Raw genomic sequence first — 19,563 nt, forward strand, 5'->3', positions numbered from 1 at the left:
TCCAGTGTATACAAGCCCAATCGCTCCAGCCTTTCAACATACGACAGTCCCGCCATTCCGGGAATTAACCTAGTGAACCTACGCTGCACGCCCTCCATAGCAAGAATATCCTTCCTCAAATTTGGAGACCAAAACTGCACACAGTACTCCAGGTGCGGTCTCACCAGGGCCCGGTACAACTGTAGAAGGACCTCTTTGCTCCTATACTCAACTCCTCTTGTTACGAAGGCCAACATTCCATTGGCTTTCTTCACTGCCTGCTGAACCTGCATGCTTCCTTTCATTGACTGATGCACTAGGACACCCAGATCTCGTTGAACTCCCCCTCCTCCTAACTTGACACCATTCAGATAATAATCTGCCTTTCTATTCTTACTTCCAAAGTGAATAACCTCACACTTATCTACATTAAACTGCATCTGCCATGTATCCGCCCACTCACACAACCTGTCCAAGTCACCCTGCAGCCTTATTGCATCTTCCTCACAATTCACACTACCCCCCAACTTAGTATCATCTGCAAATTTGCTAATGGTACTTTTAATCCCTTCGTCTAAGTCATTAATGTATATCGTGAATAGCTGGGGTCCCAGCACCGAACCTTGCGGTACCCCACTGGTCACTGCCTGCCATTCCGAAAGGGACCCATTTATCCCCACTCTTTGCTTTCTGTCTGTCAACCAATTTTCTATCCATGTCAGTACCCTACCCCCAATACCATGTGCCCTAATTTTGCCCACTAATCTCCTATGTGGGACCTTGTCGAAGGCTTTCTGAAAGTCGAGGTACACCACATCCACTGACTCTCCCTTGTCAATTTTCCTAGTTACATCCTCAAAGAATTCCAGTAGATTTGTCAAGCATGATTTCCCCTTCGTAAATCCATGCTGACTCGGAATGATCCCGTTACTGCTATCCAAATGCTCAGCAATTTCGTCTTTTATAATTGACTCCAGCATCTTCCCCACCACTGATGTCAGACTAACTGGTCTATAATTACCCGTTTTCTCTCTCCCTCCTTTCTTAAAAAGTGGGATAACATTTGCTATCCTCCAATCCACAGGAACTGATCCTGAATCTATAGAACATTGAAAAATGATCTCCAATGCTTCCACTATTTCTAGAGCCACCTCCTTAAGTACTCTGGGATGCAGACCATCAGGCCCTGGGGATTTATCAGCCTTCAGTCCCATCAGTCTACCCAACACCATTTCCTGCCTAATGTGGATTTCCTTCAGTTCCTCCATCACCCTAGGTTCTCCGGCCCCTAGAACATTTGGGAGATTGTGTGTATCTTCCTCAGTGAAGACAGATCCAAAGTAACGGTTTAACTCGTCTGCCATTTCTTTGTTCCCCATAATAAATTCCCCTGCTTCTGTCTTCAAGGGACCCACATTTGCCTTGACTATTTTTTTCCTCTTCACGTACCTAAAAAAACTTTTGCTATCCTCCTTTATATTATTGGCTAGTTTACCCTCGTACCTCATCTTTTCTCCCCGTATTGCCTTTTTAGTTAACTTTTGTTGCTCTTTAAAAGAGTCCCAATCCTCTGTCTTCCCACTCTTCTTTGCTATGTTATACTTCCTCTCCTTAATTTTTATGCTGTCCCTGACTTCCCTTGTCAGCCACAGGTGTCTCTTACTCCCCTTAGAGTCTTTCCACCTCTTTGGAATAAATTGATCCTGCAACCTCTGCATTATTCCCAGGAATACCTGCCATTGCTGTTCTACCGTCTTCCCTGCTAGGGCCTCATTCCAATCAATTTTGGCCAGCTCCTGCCTCATGCCTCTGTAATCCCCTTTGCTATACTGTAATACCGACACTTCCGATTTTCCCTTCTGCCTTTCCATTTGCAGAGTAAAACTTATCATGTTGTGATCACTGCCTCCTAATGGTTCTTTTACCTCTAGTCCCCTTATCAGATCAGGATCATTACACAACACTAAATCCAGAATTGCCTTCTCCCTGGTAGGCTCCAGTACAAGCTGTTCTAAGAATCCATCTCGAAGGCACTCTACAAACTCTCTTTCCTGGGGTCCATTTCCAACCTGATTTTCCCAGTCTACCTGCATGTTGAAATCTCCCATAACCACTGTAGCATTACATTTTTGACACGCCAATTTTATCTCCTGATTCAACTTGCACCCTATGTCGAGGCTACTGTTTGGGGGCCTATAGATAACTCCCATTAGGGTCTTTTTACCCTTACAATTTCTCATTTCTATCCATACTGATTCAACATCTCCTGATTCTATGTCACCCCTTGCAAGGGAATGAATATCATTCCTTACCATCAGAGCAACCCCACCCCCTCTGCCCACCTGTCTGTCTTTTCTATACGTTGTATACCCCTGAATATTCAGTTCCCAGCCCTGGTCCTCTTGTAGCCATGTCTCAGTGATCCCTACAACATCATACTTGCCCATGACTAACTGAGCCTCAAGCTCATCCACTTTATTTTTTATACTACGCGCATTTAAGTACAACACTTTAACTTCTGTATTTACCTCCCCTCTCACATCGTTCACAATTGGCCCTGCCCTTAATTTCTTTTCCCCTCTAGAACTTCTGTTCCCATTCTTCCGAGAGTCTTTTGCAATATCTCCTGTATTCCCTTTTACCTCATCTTCATATTCACAATTTGTTAACCCCTCCCCCCCACTACTTAGTTTAAAGCCACAGGTGTCACACTAGCAAACCTGCCTGCCAGAATGTTTGTCCCCCTGCTGTTAAGATGCAACCCGTCCCTTTTGTACAAGTCACCCCTAGCCCAGAAGAGATCCCAGTGGTCCAGAAATCTAAATCCCTGCTCTCTGCACCAGCCCCTCAGCCATAAATTCATACCCTCTATCTCTCTGTTCCTGGCCTCACCAGCACGAGGTACCGGTAGCAGTCCAGAGATAACTACCTTCGACGTCCTACTTCTCAGTGCTTTCCCCAACTCTCTAAACTCCCGCTGTAGCACCTCCTTCCTCTTCCGCCCGACGTCATTCGTGCCCACGTGCACAACGACTTCAGGTTGATCGCCTTCCCTCACTAGGATTTTCTGAAGCCGGTCTGTGATGTGTTGAACCCTGGCACCAGGGAGGCAACAGACCATCCTCAAGTCCCTCCTGCTGCCACAGAATCTTCTGTCCGTCCCTCGGACTATGGAGTCACCGACCACTACGGCTCTTCCAGACTTCGGTCTCCCCTGTCGAGTATCTTTGCCAACAGGTCCGCCACTCGGACTGGAAACGTCTTCTGCCCCGACAGTTCCCAAGAGGGTATACCTATTTGCAATAGGCACAGCCACTGGGGTCTCCTGTAGTCCACGTCCACTCCCCCCTGAAACAGTCTCCCACCTTCGCTCGACCTGGACCCTTGGCGTGACAGCCTCACAATAGGTCCTGTCGAGGAAACTCTCGCATTCTCGGATGGCCCTGAGGTCATCCAACTGCCTCTCCAACTCCACCACACGTCCCTTCAGGAGCTGCACCTGGACACAGTTCTTGCAGGTGTAGCTCCCAGAAGCTCCAGCGACGTCCCTGTCTTCCCACATCCTGCAAGAAACACACCGCACCAACTTTTCCGCCATCACCTTGTGCCTATAACCAGCTCTGGCTTAAAACAATCGTATCCTCCTCACCTCAGCCTCCTCGCCGAAGACTCGCAGCCAAAGACTCGCACTTTTCTCACTGGGCTGCACCTGAACAGGGCTGCACCCTTTTGCAAGTATTACTTATATCACCAATTAAATTGCCTGATTGTCCAATTTACCTGACTTCTCACTTAAACTAGCACTTACTTTACTGCTCAGCCAACGGGCGTCCTTGCTCTGCTCCCGGACTTTTCAAATTGCCTACTAGCTTCCTTTTGGCGCTCTTTTTAAACTGCCTGCTCAACTGTGATTAGCACTTACTTTACTGCTCAGCCAACGGGCGTCCTTGCTCTGCTCCCGGACTTTTCAAATGGCCTACTCCTGCACCTATTTTCTATGTTTCTATGTTCTCAATTTGACATTGCAAAAATGTCACCACACACAGCAAAGAGAGACACAAAGTGCTGGAGTAATTCAGCGGGTCAGGCATCTTTAGCAGAAAAGGATCGGTGATGTTTGTGGTTGGAAAGGGTTCCGACATGACACTTCACCTATCCTATTCTACCAGGGATGTTGCCTGACATGCCGAGGTACTCCAGCAGTGTCTCTATCTTTGGTGTAAACCAGCATCTGCAGCTCTTTGTTTCTTCCATTCACAGCAATCCTAACTGAAATTCTGTAAAAAATGTACATGCCCATTAAACTGCTATCCTTTACTCCTTCCTGTTCCACATTATAAAAGCCACTCTAATGTTTTAGAGACCTCTAAATTATAGTTGTACAAGTCATTATGTTTTATATTCAGTGCTTCTTTCTGAAGCATAGTTATTTTGGAGACTGCAGTAAAGAGATACATGGATGTTTAAGTGTGTTTTGGTACTGCTGGATGGAAGGAATGTTGGCCAGGACCTTGTGTTCTGCTAATAGTGCCAATGAATCTTTAATATCCATCAAAACAGCCAGATCGAGCTTCAGTTCAGCTCTCAGTGAAAGGCAGCCGACTCCTTCAGTCCCACACTGCCGCAGTTGGTCACAGTCTACAGACCACGTCATCCCACCCCCAATACCAGAGCCCTGAGACAGCACCCTGTTCCTTACAACCTAACTGTGTGAATTCCATAATTTTAAGTATGTTAGCTCGGGGAAGGTGACAACGAGGCATACAAAGATAACATTTAATCAGGAGGACAGTCAGACCAGTCAGAGAATTAGGATGGGGGAGGGATGGAGAGAGAGGGTTACTTGAAGTTAGAGAAGTCAATAATCATACCGCTGGGTTGTAAGCTGCCCAAGCGAAATGTAAGGTGCTGTTTTCAAACCTCACCCTTCCATATCTCCATCTCCCCTGACTCTCAGTCTGAAGAAGGGGCTCGACCCAAAATGTCACCCATTCCTTCTCTCCAGAGATGCTGCCTGTCGCGCTGAGTTACTCCAGCTTTTTGTGTCTATCTTCACCTATCACTTGCCAGGCTTTGTCCTGCTCCCACTCTCTTTTTCCAGCTTGCCCACCCTCCTATCTGATCAGATATATCAGAGGATACTGTGGGAAGCTAGAGAAAAAATTGCAGGAGCCCTGGCTGAGATATATGAATCTTCATTAGACTGGTGAGGTGCTGGAAGACTGGAGAGTGGCTAATGTTGTTGTGCCTCTATTTAAGAAGGGCTGCAAGGAAAAGCCTGAGAACTATAGACCAGTGAGCCTAACATCTGTGGAAGACAAGTTACTGGAGTGTATTCTGAGCGATAATATTTATGCATTTGGATGGACAGCGGCTGGTTAAGGATCACCGGCAAGGTATTGTGGGTGAGAGATCGTGTTTTATGAATCTGATTTGAGTTTTTTGAAGAAGTAACCAAAATGGTTGATAAGGGCACAGCCGTCTATATGGGTGACTATATGGACCAGCAATGCATTTGATAATGTTCCGAATAGTGGACTGCTGCAGAAGGTTACATCGCATGGGATCCACGGAGATCTAGCCGAATGGATAGAGAATTTGCCGTGGAAGGAAGCAGAGGATGATTATAGAAGGCTGCTTTTTGGACTGGAAACGTGACTAGTGGTTTGCCTCAGGGATCGGCACTGGGCCATTACTGTTTGTGGTTTATATCAACAATTTGGATGAGATTGTAGAAAGCATGATTAGTAAGTTTGGAGATGACACTAAAGTAAGTGGTTATGCAGACAGTAAAGATGCTGGTTCAAATTGAAGCACAAAATGGTGGAGTAACTCAGCAGGTCAGGCAGCATCTCCGGAGAGAAGGAATGGGTAACGTTTCAGGTCGAGACCCTTCTTCAGACTGATGTCAGGGGAGGGGGTGGGACAAAGATAGGATGTAGTAGGAGACAGGAAAACAGTGGGAGAACTGGGAAGGGGGAGGGGAAGAGAGGGTCAGAGGAGCTATCTGAAGTTGGAGAAGTCAATGTTCATACCGCTCGGGTGTAAGCTGCCCAAGCGAAATATGAGGTGCTGCTCCTCCAATTTGCGCTGGGCCTCACTATGACAATGGAGGAGGCCCATGACAGAAAGGGCAGACTGGGAGTGGGAGGGGGAGTTGAAGTGCTGAGCCACCGGGAGATCAGGCTGATTAAAGCGGACTGAGCGAAGGCGTTGAGCGAAACAATCGCCGAGCCTGCGTTTGGTCTCGCTGATGTAGAGAAGTTGACATCTGGAACAGCGGATACAATAGATGAGGTTGGAGGAGGTGCAGGTGAACCTCTGCCTCACCTGGAAAGACTGTTTGGGTCCTTCGATGGAGTCGAGGAGGGAGGTAAAGGGGCAGATGTTTGGGTGGGAAGGGACGAGTGGATCAGGGAGCTACGGAGGGAACGGTCCAGCCTTAACCAACCTGATCTCCCGGTGGCTCAGCACTTCAACTCCCCCTCCCACTCCCAGTCTGACCTTTCTGTCATGGGCCTCCTCCATTGTCATAGTGACGCCCAGTGCAAATTGGGTCTCGACCTGAAACGTCACCCATTCCTTCACTCCTGAGATGCTGCCTGACCCGCTGAGTTACTCCAGCATTTTGTGTCTACCTTCAGATAGTAAAGATGGTTATCAAAAATTACAGCAAGATCTTGATTGGTTGGGCAAGCGGGCTGAGAAATGGTCAATGGAGTTTAATGTAGATAAGTGCAAAGTATTGCATTTTTGCATCAAACTAAGGCAGCAACTTCATAGTGAAAGGCAGGGCCCTGTGGAGAGTTGTAGAGCAGAGGGATCGAGGAGTGCCGTCACATAGTTCCTTAAAAGTGGTCATGGTGGTTTTCGGTAGATTGGCCGTCATTAGTCCGGGCATTGACTATAGACATTGGGATGTTATATTACAGTTGCACACATGTTAGTGAGGCCACATTTGGAATAATGTTCAGTTTTGGTCACCCCACAATAGGAAGGCTGTTGTTAAGCTGAAAGGACTGCACAAAAGATTTACGAGGATATTGCCAGGACTTGGGGGCCTGAGCTATACGGAGAGATTGAGCAGCCTAGAACTTTATTCCTTGGAGCACAGGAGGTTGAGGGGTGATCTAAAAGACATTTGTTCATTCACCATGAGAATGGAAATCACAAACCAGAGGACATTGCTTTAGATTGAGAGGGTAAAGATTTAATAGGAACATGAGGAGCAACATTTTCCACACAGAGGGTGGTGGGTATATGGAATGAGCAGCCAGAGGAGGAAGTTAAGGAAGGTTCTATAACAACGTTTAAAAGGCATTTGGACAGGTACATGGATAGGAAATATTTGGAGGGATATGGGTCAAACACGTTGAGGTGGGACTGTTATTGATGTGACTTGGTCAGCATAGACAGGTTGGACCGAAGGGCCTGTTCCCATGCGGTATGACTATGACTACAATCAATCTGAAGAAGGGTCTCGACCCAAAACTGTCATATCTTTCCTTTACTGTGGTGACCAGAACTACATGCAGCACTCCAGCTGAAGTTCTCAACACTGTTTGATAAAGTTGGAGCAGAACCTCCATTCTCTAGTATTTAATGTCCCGACTATTGAAAGTCAATATCCCATATGCCTCCTTAACCCGTTTACCTGTGCTACCATCTTCAGAAATATTTGGACGTTCACTCTGAGATCTCAGTAGTCCCTGAAATCTTACCATTCAGGGTGAATGTCCTGGGGTCATTAGTACTCACAAAGTGTATCACCTCTCATATTTCTGGATTAAACTCCATCTGACAGTTTTCAGCCTATTTTATCAATACATCACAATCACCCTGTAACCAGGGATGGCATAGTGGGCACAGCTTGTAGAGTTGCTGTCTCACAGCACCAGAGACCCGGGTTCAATCCTGACCTTGAGTGCTATATGTGTGGAGCTTGCACGTTCTCCTGTGATTACATGGGATTCCTCCGGGTGCTCTGGTTTCTTCCCATATCCCAAAGACGTGTGGAGATATACGATAATTGGCCTCTGTAAATTGCTCCTCGTGTGGAGGGAGTGCATGAGAAAGTGGGATAACATGGAACTGGTGTGACCGGGTGATTGATGGTTGGTGTGGGCTCAATGGTCCGGAGGGTTAGTTTCCATGCTGTATCTCTATCAATAACTCCACCACACTATTAATAACTCCTCGACCCAAAACATCATCTGTCCATTCCATCCATAGTCCCGCTGAGTTCATCCAGCACTATGTTTCACTCTGTTCCAAGCTCTGTTGTGGCTAGAGATCACCAAGCAGACGGGGAAAATGTTTCATGGACGTATGTATAGATTCCTTGAGGAAGTGCAACATTCCCACTGATTCCTTGGAACCTCTGGCTGATGATTGTTCACACTCGGGAGGTTTGGGAATTCTACTGAGAGGCTGGAGGTCACGTTCTGAGAGCACACAGGAGGAGCAGACCACCTCAGGATCGTTGGACAGAGCATGCAAACTCCACACATGCAGCACTGGAGGTCAGGATTAAAGCCCCTGGTATCTGGCGTTGGGAGACAGAGGCTGTAATAGCTGTGCCATTGTGCTGTCCTGATTTAATGACATGAATTTATCATCTTTAGGTTTTTAGTTTCCTTTTACAATTTTTATGAAATCAGTCATATAGCACAGGAAGGGGCCTTCAGCCCAACATGTCCATGGCAACCTTTTTGCCCATTTAAGTGTCTGTCTAAATGCCTTGATGGTATCTGACTCCAGCACCTCCTCTGGCAGCACTTTCATTGTTTTAGAGTTTGGATGCTGTGAAGAGTAGTATTCCACAAGGATCAGTGCTGGGACCCTTGCTGTTTGCAATACAGATGAATGAGCTGAACATTAATGTAGATGGCTTGATCAGGAATTCACATATTACATGAAAACTGGTGGAGTTATTAATAGTGTGGTGGAGTTATTGATAGAGATACAGCATGGAAACTAACCCTCCGGACCATTGTGCCCACACCAACCATCAATCACCCGGTCACACCAGTTCCATGTTATCCCACTTTCTCATGCACTCCCTCCACATGAGGAGCAATTTACAAAGGCCAATTATCATACAACTCCACCTGTCTTTGGGATATGGGAGGAAACCAGGGCACCCGGAGGAATCCCACGGAATCACAGGAGGACGTGCAAGCTCCACACATATAGCACTCAAGGTCAGGATTGAACCCGGGTCTCTGGTGCTGTGAGACAGCAACTCCACAAGCTGTACCCACTATGCCATCCCTGGTTACAGGGTGATTGTGGTGTATTGATAAAATAGGCTGAATGGTAAGATTGCAGGGACTACTGAGATCTCAGAGTGAAAGTTCAAATATTTTTGAAGATGGTAGCACAGGTAAACAAGGGTTAAGGAGGCATATAGGATATTGGCTTTCAATAGTCGGGACATTAAATACTCGAGAATGGAGTTTCTGCTCCAACTTTATCAGTGTTGAGAACTTCAGCTGGAGTGCTGCATGTAGTTCTGGTCACCACAGTATAGGAAAGATATGACAGTGCAGCAGAGGAGATTCAGCAGGATGTTGCCTGGGATGGAAGATATCAGTTGTAAGGATAGATTGCTGAGGCTAGGTCTATTTCGATGGAGCAAAGGATGTTAAGAGGAGACATGATTGAGGTATATAAAATTATGAGAGGAAACGGTAGGGTGGATTGCAGGTACCGTTTCCCCAGTTTTAGATAAAACTGGAGGACAGATTTAAAGCAAGAAGGATTAGAATGAGAGGAGATCTTAAGGCAACCTTTTTTTACCTAGAGAGTGGTGGGTACCTGGAGTGCACTGCCTGAGGGAGTGATGGAAGTAGAGTCACTGATAGTGTTTAATAAGTATCTAGCTACTGAAACTATGGGTCAAGTGCTGGAAGATGAGTTTAATATAAATAGAGGCACATTGATTGGTATGGACGTGATGGGCCAAATGGCCTGTTTCCATGCTCTCTCGCTCTGTGAAAGCTGAATTGTATAAAGTTATTCCACTCATTAGAAAGATTTTAAATTATAATTCAGTAATAAAGCTGCCTGAAATGTGTCATGTGCAATAAATAAATATTCCTTTCACAGCAACTTATAAAAGACGTGGACAATGAAATTTCACAATAAATATCAGCATAAAGGAGGGAATTTGAGCTTGAAGTCAAGGGATGTAGATGAGGTACTAAATGAGTACTTTGTATCTATATTCCCAAGGACATAGTGGAGAATACTAATATGCAAGGGCAGTTTCATATGCCCAAGGAGGTGGTGTGGGGCTCTTGAAGACCAGTAAGGTGGATATATCCATAGGGTCTGATGAGATGTATCCCAGATTATTGAGAGAGGAAAGAGAGAAGATTGTAGGAGTCTTGACGAAGATCTCTGCAACTTCTGTAGTCACAGGTCTGGTCCTAGAAGACACAGTAGCTAACATTGTTTCTTTGTTTAAGAAGGGAAGAAGAGATAATCCAGGGAACTATAGGCTGTGAGAATCATGGCGACTGTTGCAGAAAGACTCAGTGGGCTGTTTCTATAGATTTTGTACTTATTGGACTTGTGTATGGCAATAATCTTCAGATCTGTATGCAAAAAAAAAGCATTTCACTGTACCTTGGTACAGATGATAATAAAGGAACAATTGAACCATTTTAGGAATGGATATGAATAAAATTGACACGGATATAAGTGAAGCAAAAGTGACCAAACAGCATTGGAAGACAAATGCGTACTATTAGGGCAGAAAGTACAAACCTGTTTAGTCAAGATATGTTGCACAAAGGAATGAAATACCAAGCTAGGCACGTGATGACGAGTTTAATTCATTTACTACAATGATCACATTCAATCTAGCATTACATTTAACAAATAATTCATTCAAACTTGCTAAATTGGCAAAAGTAAGTCCACAGGTTATTCCGCTTGGGTAGTTTACAAACATGAACATTGAATTCTCCAATTTCAGGAACTCCCCCCCACACCCCCCCCTCTCTTTTCCACCATTCTTTTCCATTCATTTCCCCCACTATCCGCCCCCCTTTCCCTTTCAATAATACCCCTTCTTTGAGGTTTACATTTCATTCCCCTTCTCTCCCTACCTTGCACCTCTTTGTCTCCTTTTTATCTCTAGCTCGTCTGCCAATAAAAAACCCTCACCTACCACATGCCATGCTTTGTCTCCCCCCACAAACCTCTGTTCCAGTTTACTTCCCCTGTACAATCAGTGTAAAGAAGGGTTCTGACCCAAAATGTCAACCACCCATGCTCTTCAGAGGTGCTGCCCAAGCCACTGAGTTACTCCAGCACTTTGTGTGTTTTTTGTAAAGCAGCATCTGCAGTTCGATGTGCCCACAGCTTATAACAACAGATTGCCAGTTCACAACCCATACACTAATACATCTACACAAGCACACATTGCACTAGGTGCTTACCTGAAACCCATGCTTTCCCCTCCACCATGTGGTATCTTCCTTGGGGGGCATGTCAATAACAGACACAATATCTCCAACCTAGAAAACATGGAAGAAGCAAGGCTTCAGTAAATAATCTCACAGCTTCCCTGGCACATTGGACATTATTCTACCACCTAAAATGGCTTTCTTGAAATCGATACTTAATATGTGATGAATCCTGTCAAATCACAAACAAGGACGAAACATATCTGCGCAACAATGAAGGTGCAACTTTTAAAGCACGGTATAAAACTTTCAGGCCACTGTCTGGAGAAGCACAAGAATCACAACTGATTGAGGAGCACACAACATTAATGAAGTAGTAAGTCTGCATCGGCTTTATTTGGAAGAGTCAGTCGGGTCCCTGGTGATACACAGTGACTTGCTTGAACTAAGCTGTTTTTATAATGCTGTGCGTTAATAACCATTCTCAGCATTCCTTACCAAGATTATCGGAGTGAATGAAACCTTGGGCATCAATCACCAGTCATCAAGTACTGGCATCCCACCCCATTTCAACACCTTTGTCTCACACCCCTCACCTGTACAAGAAGTAATGGTAGCGAGAGCAAAGAACATAAATATCAGCAGTGGCCTGCATGACCCCAGGCCTGCTCTGCCATTCAGTAAGAATGCAGCTGATCCGAGCTTTGATCTTAACCCCACTTCGCTGACTAATTTCCTTGCTTTGTCTATACCATGGGTATACTGAATTCACAGCTCTCTGGAATACAAGATTCACCTCCATCAAAGAGAAAATGTATCCAAATTTCAGTATTAAATAGAAACCTAACTTTCCTGAAACTATATCCAATATTTAGGGGAAACATTATCTCTCTGGACAAACCAGACCCGACTCCTATTATATTTTAATAAGACTCTCCAAATTCCAGAGAATATTGGCCCAGCCTGCTTATTATTTTCTCACAAGATATCCCCATTCATATCTGGAACCAATCAACTGAATTTTCACTGCTCCAAGAAAACCTTCCTTAACCAAGACTAAATCTGCAGTCAGCAGTCCAGGTGCGGCCTCGAGAAATTCCCATCCAACTACGTGCATCACCTGATCTTTCAGCTACTTCCTTCTCACAGTCAAGGAGCCAAACAGGTGAAGTGGTGATTACATTGGTTCCAATCTAGTCTACTGCATTCTTGTTCACAATGTTGTCTCCCCTAAACTGGAGAAACTAAATGCAGATTGGATGATTCCAGTTGTCTGCCACTTAAATTGCCATCCCCTCCTGCTCTGATTTTTCTATCCATGGCCTCCTGCACTGCTACAGCTAAGCTTGAGAACCAACACAAAATCTTCCGACTGAGCACCCTACAGCCTTCCAAACTCATTGCAGAAATCGTATTCTATACAGTTATAGCAAGGCCATTATTCACTGTAGCAGGGCTTTTTACAAGATGCTGCATGGCAGCCTTACCCAGATCGTTGGCAAACTGGAACCAAAATTCGCTTGGAGACAGGAAGCACAGGGTACTGGGAGGGGATTACCATTTTGACTGAAAATCTGTAACCAGTGGTGTGTGGCAGGGATCGGTGTCATAGCGTCAGAGTCACACAGCACGGAAATAGGCCCTTTGGCCCAACTTATGCTGACCAAGATGGCCCATTTACAGTAGTCCCACCTGCTCGCGTTTGGCCCACAACCCTTTAAAAACTTCCTACCCCTGTACCTGTCTAAATGTCTTTTAAATGGTATTGTAGTACCTCCTCTGGTAGCTAATTCTATTTCAGTTTTCTATTCTATTGTAACTTGCACTGAGGTACAGTGAAAAGCTTTTACTCACCACCCTATGCAAAAAGTTGCCCCTTTGATCTAGTTTAGTTACATACAAGCTCCATACAGACAAGCACCCGTAATCAAGATCGAATCCGGATCCCTGATGCTGTAAGGCAGCAATTCTAGCGTTGCTCCACCGTGCTGCCCTTTCCATTCAATCTTGTCCCTCCCACCTTAAACCTATGTCCTCTGGCTTTTGAATCCCCTACGCTGGGTAAAAGGCTGTGTATTCACCCTATATATATTCCCCTCTTGATCATATACACCTATAAGATCACCCCTTATCCTCCTCCACCCCAAAGAATAAAGTCCTAGCTTGCCCAAACACACCCTGTAGCTCAGGCCCCTAAGTCTTGGTAATATCCTCATAAATCTTCTCAGCTCTCTTTCCAGTTTAACATAGCAGTGACCAAAACTGAACACAATACTCTAAATGCAGCCTCGTCAACGTTTTGTACAGACATCAAGAACATAACATGCAAACTTCTATATTCAATACCCTGACTGATAAAGGCCAATGTACCGAAATCCTCTTGACCACCATTTCTACATATGATGCCACTTTCAAGGAACCATGTACCTGCACTCCTAGATCTCTCCGCTCCACAACACGCCCCAGGGCCCTGCCATTCATTGTGAAGGTCCTGCCCTTGTTTGACTTCCCAAATGGAACATCTCCCACTTATATGCATTAAACTTCATTAACAATTACTCAGCCCAACTGGTCAAGATCCTGCTGTTATTTTTGCTAACCATCTACACTATCTGTGACACCACCCAGCTGCTCTCTATGATACCACCCACTTTAGTGTCCATCTCAATACTCTCCAGTAACTTATCTTCCACAGATGTTAGGCTCACTGGTCTATAGTTCTCAGGCTTCTCCTCACAACCCTTCTTAAATAGACCCAACATTAGCCACTCTCTCGTCTTTTGGCACCTCACCCGTGTCTAATGATGATTCGTACATCTCAGCCAAGGCTCCTGTAAGGACCTTTGTTGCTTGTCATACATATAAATCTTAGATGAGAAAGTAGCTGCTCTGATTAACAGGTATGCTGACAACACAACACTTGCTGCAATCTGAGCAAGAAAGGTTGTCTACGGATATAGAAGGACATGGATCATCTGGAAAGTTGAAGGGGGGGGAGGGTGGCAGATTGAATTTAATACAGACAAGTGTGAGATATTGAACTTTGGAAAGTCAAATTCTTGGAAGGCATAGAGAGGACATGACAGGAACCTAAAGAGCATTGGGACCATCATAGTTTCCTGAAAATGGCGGCATACATGATAACAGAGTGGAGAGACTGGTTATAGACAATAGACAATAGGTGCAGGAGTAGGCCATTCAGCCCTTCGAGCCAGCACCGCCATTCAATGCGATCATGGCTGATCACTCTCAATCAGTACCCCGTTCCTGCCTTCTCCCCATACCCCCTCACTCCGCCATCCTTAAGAGCTCTATCCAGCTCTCTCTTGAAAGCATCCAACGAACTGGCCTCCACTGCCTTCTGAGGCAGAGAATTCCACACCTTCACCACTCTCTGACTGAAAAAGTTCTTCCTCATCTCCGTTCTAAATGGCCTACCTCTTATTCTTAAACTGTGGCCCCTTGTTCTGGACTCCCCCAACATTGGGAACATGTTTCCTGCCTCTAATGTGTCCAATCCCCTAATTATCTTATATGTTTCAATAAGATCCCCCCTCATCCTTCTAAATTCCAGTGTATACAAGCCCAATCGCTCCAGCCTTTCAACATACGACAGTCCCGCCATTCCGGGAATTAACCTAGTGAACCTACGCTGCACGCCCTCCATAGCAAAAATATCCTTCCTCAAATTTGGAGACCAAAACTGCACACAGTACTCCAGGTGCGGTCTCACCAGGGCCCGGTACAACTGTAGAAGGACCTCTTTGCTCCTATACTCAACTCCTCTTGTTATGAAGGCCAACATTCCATTGGCTTTCTTCACTGCCTGCTGTACCTGCATGCTTCCTTTCATTGACTGATGCACTAGGACACCCAGATCTCGTTGAACTCCCCCTCCTCCTAACTTGACACCATTCAGATAATAATCTGCCTATCTATTCTTTCTTCCAAAGTGAATAACCTCACACTTATCTACATTAAACTGCATCTGCCATGTATCCGCCCACTCACACAACCTGTCCAAGTCACCCTGCAGCCTTATTGCATCTTCCTCACAATTCACACTACCCCCCAACTTAGTATCATCTGCAAATTTGCTAATGGTACTTTTAATCCCTTCGTCTAAGTCATTAATGTATATCGTAAATAGCTGGGGTCCCAGCACCGAACCTTGCGGTACCCCACTGGTCACTGCCTGCCATTCCGAAAGGGACCCATTTATCCCCACTCTTTGCTTTCTGTCTGTCAACCAATTTTCTATCCATGTCAGTACCCTACCCCCAATACCATGTGCCCTAATTTTGCCCACTAATCTCCTATGTGGGACCTTGTCGAAGGCTTTCTGAAAGTCGAGGTACACCACATCCACTGACTCTCCCTTGTCAATTTTCCTAGTTACATCCTCAAAAAATTCCAGTAGATTTGTCAAGCATGATTTCCCCTTCGTAAATCCATGCTGACTCGGAATGATCCCGTTACTGCTATCCAAATGCTCAGCAATTTCGTCTTTTATAATTGACTCCAGCATCTTCCCCACCACTGATGTCAGACTAACTGGTCTATAATTACCCGTTTTCTCTCTCCCTCCTTTCTTAAAAAGTGGGATAACATTTGCTATCCTCCAATCCACAGGAACTGATCCTGAATCTATAGAACATTGAAAAATGATCTCCAATGCTTCCACTATTTCTAGAGCCACCTCCTTAAGTACTCTGGGATGCAGACCATCAGGCCCTGGGGATTTATCAGCCTTCAGTCCCATCAGTCTACCCAAAACCATTTCCTGCCTAATGTGGATTTCCTTCAGTTCCTCCATCACCCTAGGTTCTCCGGCCCCTAGAACATTTGGGAGATTGTGTGTATCTTCCTCAGTGAAGACAGATCCAAAGTAACGGTTTAACTCGTCTGCCATTTCTTTGTTCCCCATAATAAATTCCCCTGCTTCTGTCTTCAAGGGACCCACATTTGCCTTGACTATTTTTTTCCTCTTCACGTACCTAAAAAAACTTTTGCTATCCTCCTTTATATTATTGGCTAGTTTACCCTCGTACCTCATCTTTTCTCCCCGTATTGCCTTTTTAGTTAACTTTTGTTGCTCTTTAAAAGAGTCCCAATCCTCTGTCTTCCCACTCTTCTTTGCTATGTTATACTTCCTCTCCTTAATTTTTATGCTGTCCTTGACTTCCCTTGTCAGCCACAGGTGTCTCTTACTCCCCTTAGAGTCTTTCCGCCTCTTTGGGATAAATTGATCCTGCAACCTCTGCATTATTCCCAGGAATACCTGCCATTGCTGTTCTACCGTCTTCCCTGCTAGGGCCTCCTTCCAGTCAATTTTGGCCAGCTCCTGCCTCATGCCTCTGTAATCCCCTTTGCTATACTGTAATACTGACACTTCCGATTTTCCCTTCTGCCTTTCCATTTGCAGAGTAAAACTTATCATGTTGTGATCACTGCCTCCTAATGGCTCTTTTACATCTAGTCCCCTTATCAGATCAGGATCATTACACAACACTAAATCCAGAATTGCCTTCTCCCTGGTAGGCTCCAGTACAAGCTGTTCTAAGAATCCATCTCGAAGGCACTCTACAAACTCTCTTTCCTGGGGTCCATTTCCAACCTGATTTTCCCAGTCTACCTGCATGTTGAAATCTCCCATAACCACCGTAGCATTACATTTGTGACACGCCAATTTTATCTCCTGATTCAACTTGCACCCTATGTCGAGGCTACTGTTTGGGGGCCTATAGATAACTCCCATTAGGGTCTTTTTACCCTTACAATTCCTCATTTCTATCCATACTGATTCAACATCTCCTGATTCTATGTCACCCCTTGCAAGGGAATGAATATCATTCCTTACCAGCAGAGCAACCCCACCCCCTCTGCCCACCTGTCTGTCTTTTCTATACGTTGTGTACCCCTGAATATTCAATTCCCAGCCCTGGTCCTCTTGTAGCCATGTCTCAGTGATCCCTACAACATCATACTTGCCCATGACTAACTGAGCCAAGGTTGGTGCACTTGTCTTCATAGGTCGAGACATTGAACGGCTGGGACATCATGCTGCTGCTGTACAACCCGTGGGTAGGCCCCATTTGGAGTATTATGCAAAGTTTGTATCTCCACACAACACAAAGTATACGGTAACATTAGAAAACATGTGGAAGAGATTCACCAGAATGTTGCTTGGAATGGAGGGCTGCAGTTACAATGGAGATTGGATAGGCTGGGTTTTCCATACTGAAACATAGGAGGCTGATCGATCATAGAGGGACATAGATTAGGTAGATAGCTTTTTCCCCCAGGGCAGGGGAGTCTAAAACTAGAGGGTAAAGATTTAAGGTGAGAGGGGAACAATTACAACGTTTAAAAGTCATTTGGACAGGCACTTGATTAGGAAAGGTTTACAGGCCTAACCCAGGCAAATGAGATAAGCACCAAAGGGCATCAGGACAGCACTGACAAGTTGGGCCATTAAGCTCTGGTCTGTGCTGTACAGCTCTACCTCTCTATGAGACTCCTGAAGATATGGCTCTAGTTTTGTGGACTAAGCCGGGATTCCCAACCAGCAGAAGGAATTTCTTCCTGACTTCCCTATCAATTAATCTGAGTGCCTTGAAAACGTTAAATCAACCCATCTGGGGTGAGTGGGGGTGGGGAGGAGGAAAGATTGGGGTGGGGGGGAGAGTGGGGTGCGGGCAGGGAGAGTGGGGGTAGGGGAGGGGGGAATAGGGGTGGGGAGGGGGAAATGAGGGTCGAGGCAGGGTTAGGGGGAGTGGGAATAGGGGAGGGGCAAGTGGGGGTGGGGCAGGGGAGCGGCAAGTGGGGGTGGGTAGGGGGGATGGAGTGGGTCAGTGGGGGAGGGATAAACGGGATTGAGTGGGGGGGTTGAGGGTGCTACAATACAGGAGAGGCTTTGGGTCCAGGGCTCACTCACTCACACCCTCTCCCCTTCCCTGTCCCCACTCTGGGCCTAACGGGTCCACTTGGTCTAGTAACCTTCTAAAGTTAAGGGAATACGTTAGGTACTTGTGTAATTCCTGTCAAATATTCTTAAATCAAAGAATGCCGTTTCAATGACATTAACTGAACATGTTAGTGACTACACAACTTCATAATTTTCAGAAAGGGAAATAGATTAGAAAGTTTAAAAACAAGAATACATTTTTCATGTGCTTCACATTCATTGCACCTGTTAGTTATAAGGTTATAGATGACAGCCTACCTCAAATGACAGCTCATCTCCAGCCTGTGCGATGTACCGCTTAATCACATGTGCAGCAGCAATGGCAGGAACATTGATGGAGGACTCTTCGTGTACCAGCAGATGGTTCCCTTTGTTATCTATCTGTGAGAAGATCCAGCAATCATGTAGCATTCATCAAGAGAGGGGGGTTAATAACAAACAACTATAAACTACACGTTAAAGAATATGCAATGTCAAGACTGGTTCTCCAACAGGAACCCATCCATTCTTCATGAAAGGATTCCTGCAGGAAGTGACCAGGTCAGAAGAGGCCGATGTGTTTATGCTGAGATAACTAATCGCAGATGGGACAACAGTGGGAATGCTCAATAAATTCAGAGCTGGTGGGCTCCAACAGGAATTTACAGCAAAATAATCAGACATTTTCTACCCTGATAAAGCTCCATGGAGTCATAGATGAGAACATGGTCAGTTATAATTGGCTCACCGATGTTGTATTGGGGAGGATATCTGCCAGCCAGACTTGGTCTGGCTTAGACATGAGGTTCACTCTTCTCTCTAAAACAGCGTAGCAAGCCATTCATTTGCAATAAACCGCTCGAAAGCCACAAAAAACAAAACCAAACGGATCACCTAAAGCTGACCGAGACATTAAAAGGGACAATGGCAAAAGTTGCCCTTTTGACCGTGCAGTCTTCCTTTTGTGCCAAAATTGGGAGAGTAACTTCCAGTCAGCATGCCAGACACCACCGTCTGCGCTCTTGGGCATATTCTGTCCTGCTGACATCGTCAAGAGGGAACTGCTCTGGCAATCCTGAACATTAATTCGGGATCCCATAAAATCTCTTGGCATCAGATTAAATTTGGGCAGGTAAACCTTCTGCCAATTACCATGTACTGTCCCCACACAGCTGATGAATGTTACATGTGGAATATTACTTCAACGGCTCAATGGTACTT

General features: G+C 45.4%; 1 protein-coding gene across 3 annotated transcripts in view; it reads right to left on the bottom strand.

Annotated features, from left to right (window-relative positions):
* arhgap32b (Rho GTPase activating protein 32b) overlaps window positions 1-19,563 on the bottom strand; it is a 415,224-nt gene that overhangs the window by 115,434 nt on the left and 280,227 nt on the right. For all 3 annotated transcript variants that reach the window (XM_078426922.1, XM_078426925.1, XM_078426924.1), the window contains 2 exons: window positions 18,622-18,744; window positions 11,430-11,507 (listed from right to left, as the gene is read on the bottom strand). In XM_078426922.1, the coding sequence (XP_078283048.1) occupies window positions 11,430-11,507; window positions 18,622-18,744 (201 nt within the window). The remainder of the gene's footprint in view (window positions 1-11,429; window positions 11,508-18,621; window positions 18,745-19,563) is intronic.

The sequence above is a fragment of the Rhinoraja longicauda genome, chromosome 32 (assembly GCF_053455715.1).
Source record: "Rhinoraja longicauda isolate Sanriku21f chromosome 32, sRhiLon1.1, whole genome shotgun sequence".
Taxonomy (NCBI): domain Eukaryota; kingdom Metazoa; phylum Chordata; class Chondrichthyes; order Rajiformes; family Arhynchobatidae; genus Rhinoraja; species Rhinoraja longicauda.